The 11,485-nt window shown below is 43.3% G+C and overlaps 1 protein-coding gene across 2 annotated transcripts in view; it reads right to left on the bottom strand.

Annotated features, from left to right (window-relative positions):
• Positions 1-1,049: 1,049 nt before the first annotated feature.
• The window catches only part of ZDHHC8 (zDHHC palmitoyltransferase 8), a 65,954-nt gene continuing 55,518 nt past the window's right edge, over positions 1,050-11,485 (bottom strand). Inside the window, exons 11-12 of one of the 2 annotated variants that reach the window (XR_014493732.1) lie at positions 7,695-11,046; positions 1,050-2,895 (exon numbers count right to left, since the gene is read on the bottom strand). Coding sequence is in view for 1 of the 2 variants with exons in the window: in XM_083373245.1 (XP_083229371.1) it covers positions 10,863-11,046 (184 nt within the window). In the remaining variant the exon portion in view is untranslated. Of the gene's footprint in view, positions 2,896-7,584; positions 11,047-11,485 lie in introns of those variants that run through there. The other variant, XM_083373245.1, reaches the window with a different exon arrangement.

Raw genomic sequence — 11,485 nt, 5'->3', positions numbered from 1 at the left:
AAGTGTAAATATTATGAGCGAGCTGCATTCTCCATTAATTCGGCTCCTAATTACTTGGCAGTTCCAATCAATGTTATTTAGAAGCTTTTCTTAATGATACCCTTTTAATTGCTAAATGTTATATCTTGCCATAAGGCTGCATTAACCTTGCCAAGAGAAATATACCAAGTAATCCATTGTTAAGACTAATTCTCTTATATTTTGGGACTGTAATTGGCTATTATACTCTCTGTATTGGTCTTGGACTGTTCTTTCTTTCTTTCTATCTATCAATCATTTATATCTTTCTCAATCTTTCATCTACCATTTATCTGTTTCTCATCAAAATATCATTTACCTATCATCCATCTATCTATCTATCATCTATCTCTCTTTCTCTGATCTACCATTTGTTTCTCTCATCTGTCTATCATCTATTCTCTCTCTAGCCCTCAACTATTCTCTTACCTAGCCCTCAACTAATAATATTCTTTTTTTTTCTTGTGTCTTTTGATACCCTTGTGGGGTCTTCAAGCATTCTACAGTGTCAAAGTTCATGTGTTTTGTTTCATTTTCAGCACATCAAAATCCCACCACTGACTTATTCAAATTAAAAGGATCTTAACCACCATTTTTAAGAATCCAGTGGGCAAGACAGCTGGTGATGTTAAGATGGATATCCATGAGCCATTGAGGACGCTAGAGGTCTACATGAGTTACACAGAGGGCTGATTCACCATCAATCCATTGGTTTCTTCTGTCTTATAGGACCAGCTGCTCACACCAGCCCCTTCCTTCATTCCCTTAAATGGGTTGAAATGAGAAGGATTGACAAGTTGTGTCATTCTAGGATGCTAAACAAATCTGAATCGCTCCAGATTTGGACAGCTAGTTGTGGTGGTGATGATGATGGTAGATCCTTTTACCCCCAATACTATTTCAGAATTTCCCAACTTGGGCATTCAAAACTGAACTCACACGCACACACACACACCGTCTCCCCCTACCCAGCAACGGTGAGATTCAGCGGCAAAAGAAGGAAACGTAAGGAAGCCACCTTCAAAGCCGGATTGAAAAATATATACATATGTATTGAGACTAAAGCGACAAGAGATGATGAGAATTACAGACACAAAGTTTCACGAAGCCTGGACAGATTACATTCCAAACAGTTTTGAGATAGAACAGGTGAACACAGACTGTTAGGAGGTCTCTCCAACAACAAGGTCCTTGAACCATGATTTTAATAGCAACATCTGCCCTTTCAAGTCTTTAGATTCTTTCTGTCCCTAATCCCAGGCTGGGGTGCAGAGGCAGTCAAACAAGATTGTGGCCCCTGTTCAGCTTTTGTCTGCAAGACTGCCATCCTCACCGAGAGGGTCTTGCTTATAGACCCCTCTCCCCATTGTACAAATACGATGAGCAAATATTTACAAAACCTTAGCTAGGCTTTTCTTGTTTCTTATTCTTTTCTAGCACACCCACTTGGCTGCATATCAGGTTTTCAACATTAAAGCATACTTCTGCATAGTTTTGTCTGTGTGTGTTTGTTGAGTGTGTGTGTGTGTGTGTGTGTGTTTAAACAGGAGGATATCTGCTCAGGGAACAAAAAAAAAAGATGACTTGGGAATTCGATAGCTCTGAAAAAATTTGCTGAACTTTAACCAGCTGTTCCCGCAAAAAATATATATATACATCCCCAAGGAATCCTCTGTGATCTCTTATCCCTGTCGACTTCACAAGCCCTTCTCTTTGTCTTTGATGCTTGATGTGTGTGTGTGTGTGTGTGTGTGTGTGTGTTTTTTTAACTGCAGGGACTAAAGTCTATTATTAAACCCAAGCAGAAATACAGCAGCATCTGGTTTTCTCCACTCTGCCCTCTGTTGCTTATTTCAAAGAAGTAAAATATTAAGGCTTCAAGTTAAGAAGAAAAAAAAAGAGGGGGGAAAAAACGGAACCAAAACCACACACACACACACACACACACAGGGATTGCAAACCGGCAAACCTGCAGTTCGATCAAAATAAAATAAGCAGGCTAGTTAAAAGAAAACAAATGTGGAGGGGACCTCCATTGTTCTAAAGCGAGCACGTCCCTGCACTTCACAGCTTCAAGGTGAACCCTGTTTGGGTGAGAAAGCTTTCAACAGTTCAAGTTGAACTCTTTTATGTTGTCCCTCTGGGAAACAAGACAGAAATCTATGGCCATTGTCCTTTTTTGAGATACGGAGCCTGCAGTCTTGTCTACACACCAGACATTTCCTGATGAGAACTAACAAGGCCCGAGTCTACTGTGGTGGAAGGTAGTCTGGATTCCCAGCAGGGAGGGGCCACATTCCAGTGAAGTTTAGATAGTTTGATTTCTCCCCAGCAAAGTATATCTACAATGATGCAAGTAGCTTGCTTTAGATGGGCAAGATTCAGCCTAGGGGTGAGGGACATAAAAGGAACTGCTCAGAAGTAATTCCGTAGGTCTTGCTTGATTCTTGGGACCTTTTCAAAAATCACATCAGCTCCATCCTGTCACTGGCAATATATACCTTTGGGTTTCTAGTCCAACACAAGAATTGCGATAAGGTAAAGGTTCCCCCGCACATGCGTGCTAGTCGTTTCCAACTCTAGGGGCCGGTGCTCATCTCCGTTTCAAAGCCGAAGAGCCAGCGCTTGTCCGAGGACGTCTCCGTGGTCATGTGACTAGCATGACTAGACGCCAAAGGCGCACGGAACGCTGTTACTTTCCCACCGGAGTGGTCCCTATTTTTCTACTTGCATTTTTACGTGCTTTCAAACTGCTAGGTTGGCAGAAGCTGGGACGAGTAACAGGCACTCACTCTGTTACGTGGCACTCGGGATTCTGATCGACAAGCTCAGCGTCCTAACCCACTGAGCCACCGCGTCCCTTGAGAATTGCGATACCTTGAGTGAAAGAAAGGTTGGTCAATCGGATCATTCAAAACACCAAACTAAACTTTGGATAAAATCTCTAACGTATATGGTGAGCAGAGCAACTGTCCCATCTGTTTTAAAAAAAATAAAAATAAAAAGGCTGGACGGACCTAAAATCCTTCCTATTTTGGCAGATTCTCCCAACCCAGCATCAAACTGTCCGCTAGAAGCTTTCTCCTAACTGCAAACACAAAATCTCAGCTAACATCTATGGGGGGGGGGTTCCTAGTGACCCACATGGGCTGGATATAAGCCCTAAAGGGAAGACATCTGTTGTTTCCAGGGTCTGCTAATTGGTCGGTGCCAGCTACTTCAAAGATCTGAATAATTTACTACCATCTCAAGGCCATTTAGTCTATTTTAAATGCAAACTTCAAAGAAAAGACAACGAAGAATAGCACAGCTTTCATAACACTATTAATGCAAGAGGTAACTTTTCCGTGTGCCTGGATCCATTTTATAGCTTAACCTAATGGGATGCATCTCTTGACTTCTTTTATTGGCCCAGCTAGAGCTCAATCAACCTGGCCAAGATAAACAAACCACTTTCAAACCCATACCACCCTCCTGCATACAAATAGACAGAGCTTTTTTTCCTCATAGAACGCTCAGAACGGAGTTCCGGCACCTTTTTTTGATGGAACCTTGTAGGGTAAGCAAGGTGGGTTGTATGACGTGTGTGAGTTCCGGCACCTTTTTCTTTTACAAAAAAAGCACTGCAAATAGAGAAGGTATTTACTAGAGACGAACTAGTTGATCAGTGCTGTAAGCATCCAGGTGTCTCTCTTTTCGTCATCTTTAGAAGGAGAAAAAAAAAATGCCACGGACCTCACAGAATTCCGCTCTGATCTGACTTTTAATTCTTACCATTGTGAATTTCTCACAGAAATTTCAAGGGAGAAAACAAATTAAATCGAGGGAAGGAGGGAGAGATCAATGCACATTATAAGCTAAGTGGTTTCGCAACTGGAAATGACCAGTATGTATCCCATCTACTCAGTTGCGTGTGTGTGTGTGTGTGTGTGTGTGTGATGGTCTGTATATGTGCTTACTTTAGACTATCCGCCCTTTTGCTTCGATTTTAAAGGCACTATCAAAACATCCATGTGCTTATTTGATCATAGGCTTAGTCGTACCCCAAACCAGCTAGACATATTTCTCGTAGGAGTGAGCGAGGCTTTAGCGAGCTTTGCAAATTTCAATAGAAAAAAAATGACCTGTTCTACACTTACTACAGTGTTCAGAAGACACTCGTCTGCTAAAGTTCATAGTTCCCTGAATATGCCCCTAAATACCTTAATTGCTTCCCCTCCCTTCTCCTAAAATGGCTTGGAAACTTTTGAACTGTGCATTCATTTCATAGATGCAAACCATCTTTCCTCCAGCTCCTTGCCTGCACGTGGTCCCACAGATTACAGAATTACAGACCACAAATAACAGAGTTGGGAGAGACCTCAGAGGTCTTCTAGTCCACCCCACTGCTCAAGAAAAAGACTCTATACCATTCTGGACAAATGGCCCTCCAGTCTCTTCTTTAAAACCTCCAGTGATGGGCGGGGGTTTTTTTTCCCCAAAAGGCAACCAGACTTTGTTTTTTCTGGAAGATATTTTGCTTCTCACCCAAGAAGCTTCTTCAGTTCTGACTGAAGTCAGTCCGGAGTCAGAACTAAAAAAGCGTCTTGGATGAGAAGCACAACGTCTTGAAGGAAAAACAAAGTCCAGTTGCCTTTTGAAGAAGCACCTATGGAACAGCCATGGGTTGGAGGACTCAGAATCTCCTTAGACCTCCAGTGATGGAGCACCCACAACTTCTGGAGGCAAGTTGTTCCACTGATTGATTGTTCTCACTGTTAGGAAGTTCCTCCTTAGTTCCAGGTTGTTTCTCTCCTTGATCCGTTTCCATCCGTCGCTTCTTGTCCTGCTCTCAGGTACTTTGGAGAATAGCTTGACTCCCTCTTGTTTGGGGCAGCCCCTGAGATATTGGAAGACTGCTATCATGTCACCCCTCATCCTTCTCTTCACTAGACTAGACATTCCCCGTTCCAACAAAGGGAAGTTGTTCCTATAAAAGGGAAGAGAGTCTAGAAAAGACAAATGGACAGGGCTGGATAGAAATAAAATTTGCTCCAATTCGCTTAGAATGAAATTGAACATTAAAGCCAGCCAATGCAAAGGCTGCATAATAATTTCCACCTTTGCATTTCAGTAAAAATTCAGCAGCAACGTTTGGAGGGAAGCTCTGATTTAAATGAAAACTTCGGGTTTGGTCTTGAATTAAGTTCTTCCAGGCTGATCTGTATTAGCCCTGCCTCTTCAGAAATGTGTATCAGCTTTGGGTGCCATGCTTTTAAAAAAGAACTGAGTCAAACTGGAATAGATTCAAAGAAGGACAATAAGGATGATTGGGGAACCAGACAGAAGTGTCAGCCTTGAGAAGACCAAGTGATGGTAGGACAATTATCTAGAAGTTCTCCCACAGAAGATGATCCAGATCTGTTCTCTTTCATCCAATAATGTAAGATATGAGATGATAAGATTTAGGTCACGACAAGGATGATGCCAGTTACATTTTAGGAAAAAAACATCCTAGGAGGAAAACTAATTTTAACAGTAGAAATAATGGTCATGATACGGTGGGTTCTTATTCAAGATGGACAATTTTGGATGTTTTAATTTGCATTCCAACACTGAGCAGGTGAACGAAAACTATGGCTCCCCTTTCAATAATTCCGTGCTTCTATCATGAGCAAACATTTGGGAAGCTGTCAATCCATTATATCTCGTGGTTATCTGGGTAAGGAAGACAGGCCTACGAGAAAGTCACCCTGAATTAAAGAAAGCTTAATTCTATAGACAGAGGAGGGTGTTCTTAGACCATTAGGTGCAGTCTGGAATTAAAATAGCATACGAGAAGACAGAAAAATAAAACAGTCAATAACAATCATTAAGAAGTCAACTAATAATGATGGGCAAGAGCAGAGATTGGAGTTAAAATTTAGCCGGCATAAAATAGCATTCATTCCTACCCATCAGCCTGGTGAAAGTTCAGTGGTCATTATCCAATTTACACCGAAGGCACTTTTTTCCAGTTTCATTCAAGACCAAAGGATGGATGATAGGTGATGTAGTGCATTAACTTAGGCAGAGGACGCTAAGGGAGGCTCCACAATATTGGAGAAAACAGTCATGAGTCATGCAATGTCTCTGAACTTTGATTCCAAAAGCAGGGAGATCTTTTGCCCCAAAGGTGCTTTTCAAAATGCAACTGGATTTTCTTCTTGTTTTTTTTTTTCCTTGAAGACATTTTGCTTCTCATCTAAGAAGCTTCTTTAGTTCCGACTGCATCGCGGAGAATAGAAGGATTTATATTCTTTGCAGTCATCTGGTCATTAGTACTCTTTCATTGGGGCCACTTGGAAATTTATTTGTGCCCTCAGGGTCTCCTGAATAGCGGAAACGGATGTGGGATCTTCTTGGAGCTATTGAAAGGACTGCGTAGGACACCAGTTCATTCCTGTTTACAACACGGTCCTTCCAGCACTTCCAAAAAGATTCCACGCCCATTTGTACTATACAGGAGACCCTGAATAGGGCACAGATAAACTTCCAAACGGCCTCAACAATTCTCAGAAAGAGCGCTAACCATCAGATGACTGCAAAGAATATAAATCCTTCTATTCTCCCCCATTCAGAACTGAAAAAGTTTCTTGGACGAAAAAATGGGAATGGCTTTGCACCCAGAATGGGAGTAGGGGCCATCTTGTTCCTGCAAAATATTTTAGGTCAGATTTAGAGGCTAGACATCGCTTCCCGGCGAAGTAGGCGACAGAAGCCGTTGAGATGTGTAAGATATTGAATCAAATCCGGATGACAACACAGCACCAAAGCTGATGGCATCGCTTGAAAATTCTACATCTTATGTGTTCCCCCAAAGAATCTGGACCACAGTTGGCTGCTAAACCTCCAGTTTGAAAGAATCCAGCTCTTCACCTTTCCTCATCCTAACATGAGAATCCAGCCAAGTGGGACTTTTTAATATAGACACTGTTCCAAGATCAACATCCTACTATCCTTGCATTCTTCTAGAATTAATCTCTTCAAACCATACAGTTCTGTACATCTCCCTTTTCTCTGAGGAACGCGTCATCATGTCCACTCAGACTATCGTATCATCCAGAGGTGCCAGTAGACCACAGTCCGGAAAAATCAAGATGGTGGCCAGAATCATGCGATTCGGAGCTTCTGTTGTATCTTATGCACATTGACCGAGCATGATTTGTTTTAACTGTACCTTGCAGATACCCCTAATATTATATATACAAGGGACAATGCAATGTAATCTAAGCATAAATCCTTTCCTGGATTTCTAAGGTCTTCCCATGCCCATTCCTTTCTAGCACTGATAGTGTTACCTAGATGGGTAATGAAACATCTGCAAGAAAACAGCCAAGCTCAGAGAGTGCCAAGGACCCCAGAGTCCTCCTCCTGTTCTTCTCTGCCTCTCCACAAACCCCATTCCCTTCTAGCACTGCTGATGTTTCTTAGTTGGGTCATGAAACGTCTGCAAGAAAACCAAGCTCAGAGAGCACCAAGGACCCCCACAGTCCTCCTCCTCCTCCTCCTCCTCCCCCCCCTCTCCCTTCTAGCACTGATGATGTTGCCTAGTTGGGTCATGAAATGTCTGCAAGAAAACCACCAAGCTCAGAGAGCGCCAAGGACCCCACAGTCCTCCTCCCCCCCCAACTCCCTTTTAGCATTGTTGATGTTACCTGGTTGGGTAATAAATGTCCACAAGAAAAGAGACAAATTCAGACAGCATCAGTCTTTCTTCTCCTCCATTTCCTCCCCTCCCTTTGAGCACTGAAGATGTTACCTACGTGGGTAACGAAACGTCTGCATAAGACAGCCAAGCTCAGAGAGGACTCCACCGTCTTTCAGTAACTTTTTTTCTCTCTCCCCAGATGAAAAAGCGAGAAAACATCAAATGCCAGAGATTTATCACAGACCCAGGAAAAGAAGGGACGGGCCATCCAAGCAGGCTTCACGCTCTCTCTGAAATCTCATCCCAGAAGAATTAGCTCGCCAAACCGCACAACAATGGATGAATATGGGAAACACCTCCCACCCGTTGGGAAGCTTACTGTAAAACTAGGAAGCAGACAAAACGTAAGCGCTTGCAAAATCAAAAATAAGCCCGTGAATTTCAAAATAAATCCAAATCGGGAAAACAAAATGCCTTCTCTACAATTTCCCTGAAATCGGTTTTAATCACCTTGGAGTGCCATCCCTGGAGTGGTGAGGTGATGATTGGGGGTGGGGGGGGGCGGCGTTGGTTGTTTTTAATTGGGGAATTTGGAAGGCGTGTTTGCTGGTTTTTACTCCACGCAACTACAGACAGTCCTTGACTTACCACCACAATTGAGCCCCCAAATTTTTGTTGCTAAGTGAGACAGTTGTGAAGCAACTCTTACCCCATTTTACGACCTGCCTTTCAGCTGTTAAGTGAATCACTGCAGTTGTTAAGTTGGCAACGTGGGTGGCTGTGCAAATCTGGCTTCCCCGTTGATTTTGTTCACCAGGAGGTTGCAAAAGCTGAACACATGATCCCGGGACAGTCCCAAATGCGAGTCACTTGCCAAGCATCTGGATTTTGATCACCTGACCACAGGGATGCTGCAAGGGTCGTAAGTGTGAAAAACGGTCATAAGTGGCCTTTTTCAGAGCAGTTGTCACCTCAGACAGTCACTAAAAAAAAACTGTTGTAAATTGAGGACAGGCTGTATACACTTTTGAGGATGAAATGCAAAATAACCTATGCCGGTCAGAATCCATCTGAGAAAAACTGACTATTCTCACTTCTTAAAATGCAGTTTTCTTTTGCTTGGCGTGGAGAAAAAGAGACGTAAGCATTTGGCTCGCTGATCTGGTTCTCTTTCCAGAACAAACCACAACTTGTGTCCAAGTGATCGTAACTACCACATTTGCACTAAGGGATCCATTCCTTCCCTGCCCTCCTAGCTCATCCATGCCACACACAAACACACACACACACACACACGCTCACCAAATTTGGCAAAAAAGGAAAGGGCAAAAAACCAACAAAACCCCACAACGTTTTTTAACACCGTGATCTTTTGCAGCATTCAGCCTTAAGAGGCAGTCACCCAACTTTATATATATATGTATATATATAAAGAATTATTTAAGGCCCATTATGCTAAGTATCAGCATTCTAAATATACTACTTCTATTTTCTGCTTGTTTCTTAACTGAAATATGATTTACACTGAAGGGTAGGTACAGGATGTGGAAGGGAAGACTTCCTAATTTTGAGGAGAAAGATTTAGAATTTTTGTAAACAGTTTAGGGAGCACTTTTTCTTTAACAAATTCTCTTTCGGATCGACCCTTAAAAAGTCTAGCGATCAGCGGTCTTGCTGTCTCCCTGGATATTTACTGTGCCCATCTTCAAGCAGGCCACAGACGTGTCTCCTGCAGACGTGCGTTCAGCTGACCAACAATCACACACACGCGCACGCATACACACGGACACACATCGCGAAATGCAACAGCTCAAAAATACCTTGCGTCGAGAGTATACACACACACACACACACACACACGCTGCACCAGTGCAAGACAATTTAACACCATTTCACAACCCCCAGGAGCAGGAGAATCGGAAGGAGTATGGCTGTTTGAAAATCAGAAGTGACCTTCTCAATATTTTGAATTTTTTTGTTTTCGTTTTTCCTTCAAAAGCAAGGCAGGGTTATTGGTGGTATTTGAAAACCCATCTAGAATTGTCCGGGGTGTGTGGGGGGAAATGGAAGTCCCTTATTTGTGCAACAGTTCTATGGCATGATGGGGAAACTCTTCATGGGCGCAATATAGTTTTCAGATGCTTCAGCAGATGGTAAGAAGATGGCTAGAAAATCGCCCCATTTCTTGGCCCAAAGGATGGTATCTAAAAGACTGAACAAGACTCAGAGGTCTAGTGGTGTCCATCAACTTTCCTTTGCTAGATTAGGGTTCTCTTCAGTGCATGGTTATGCCCAGTTTCCATAAGCGCATGAATTTCCCCACTCATCCTAAAAGGAGGAAAATGTATGTCTCACCCAAAGCATGGATGCAGAAACCTGATTCCCTTCTGCCATCCCTGAAATGAATTAAGAAGAACACCACAGAGAAGGAAACGGTTAAGGACCCAGAAGACTACGTATTAGATAGCACTTGACTGCTTCAAATGCAGCTCTTCCAAGTTTTGTATAGATCACGGATGGGCTGAAAAAAGAAAACCAGAAACTTGTTGGGTTCACTTGTTCCTCATGAGTTCCATCACTTGTTCCTCTTGAGTTCCATCACTTGTTCCCCATGAGTTCCATCACTTGTTCCTCATGAGTTCCATCATTTCTTCTTCATGAGTTCCATCATTTCTTCATGAGTTCCGTCACTTCTTCCTCATGAGTTCCATCACTTCTTCCACACGAGTTCCGTCACTTCTTCATCTTGGCCTTCAACCAGCCTGGAGACTTGAAGCAGGGGTGGAAGAGAAAGCAACAAGGCCTAAGGACAAGGATGGGATGGACAAAGAAAATGCACAATGGTTTTTAACCATTGTTGGACACAGCCGGCGTTGTCGGTTGTGGACGGGTCAGTTTGTCCAGGAAGGACCCAATGAGCTGTGCCAAGGGGCATCATTCGTTGAAGAATAAGGCTACAGCTGGCCTCAGCTGGCCAAGGGGGACCTCTGCATGCCTTTTAAGAATGGTTGGGGAAAAAAAAATAAGTCCAGCCATGAAGTCACGTACAGGGCAGGCACCAACCGTTGGTTTCCTCCTTCTGTTGCTGTTGGATCTTCACAGTGTAATGTAGCTCCACAGATGAATTTGCAGGGACTTCTCCTTCTCCCATACTCTTAACTCGCCTTCTTTTTGTTTACACTGAAATTTCATAGGTTGTTCCGCCCACTCCAGACACTTTCTTAACGTTTGAGTGTCTAGCTGGACTCAAGGGAGGACCTTGGGCACTAGGCGTGGAGCCGATTCGACCCTCGGCTCTGGAAAGACCCTTCGGCTGTCCATTGATTTTACTGTGAGGGGTCTTCAGCGGGATGTCCTCTCTGTGGCCGGGAGAAAGATAAGGTCAAAGGTTAGGAGGCAGAAGAAAACGAGGAATCTTATATCGGTAGTTCTCGACTTGCAAGCACAATGGGAAAAACGGAATTTCTGCAAAGGCAGCCACATAGAATGAAGGCTACTGCTAAGCTTGTAAGCCGCCCTGAGTCTTCGGAGAAGGGCGGGATATAAATGGAATTAAAATAAAATAAATAAATAAAGTGGACCACACCCAGTTTTATCACCCTTCTCCCCTTTTCCCACCCCTCCCCGCTTTGCTCGTACAGCAAATCACTGGCAGTTGTCAATAACATGGTTGTTATTAACAATTTGGCCTCCTCTGCTGAGCCAGCTGTGAAGGGGACAAGGGACGATCACGTAACCTTGGGATGCTACTTGCAACCATGGCAGATACGTGCTGGTTTGCAACGTGCCTGGATGCTG

The sequence above is a fragment of the Vipera ursinii genome (assembly GCF_947247035.1).
Source record: "Vipera ursinii genome assembly, chromosome: 14".
NCBI classification, from domain to species: Eukaryota; Metazoa; Chordata; class Lepidosauria; order Squamata; family Viperidae; genus Vipera; species Vipera ursinii.
The sequence above is the reverse complement of the archived record's forward strand: the minus strand, read 5'-3'. Positions and strand labels throughout refer to the sequence as shown.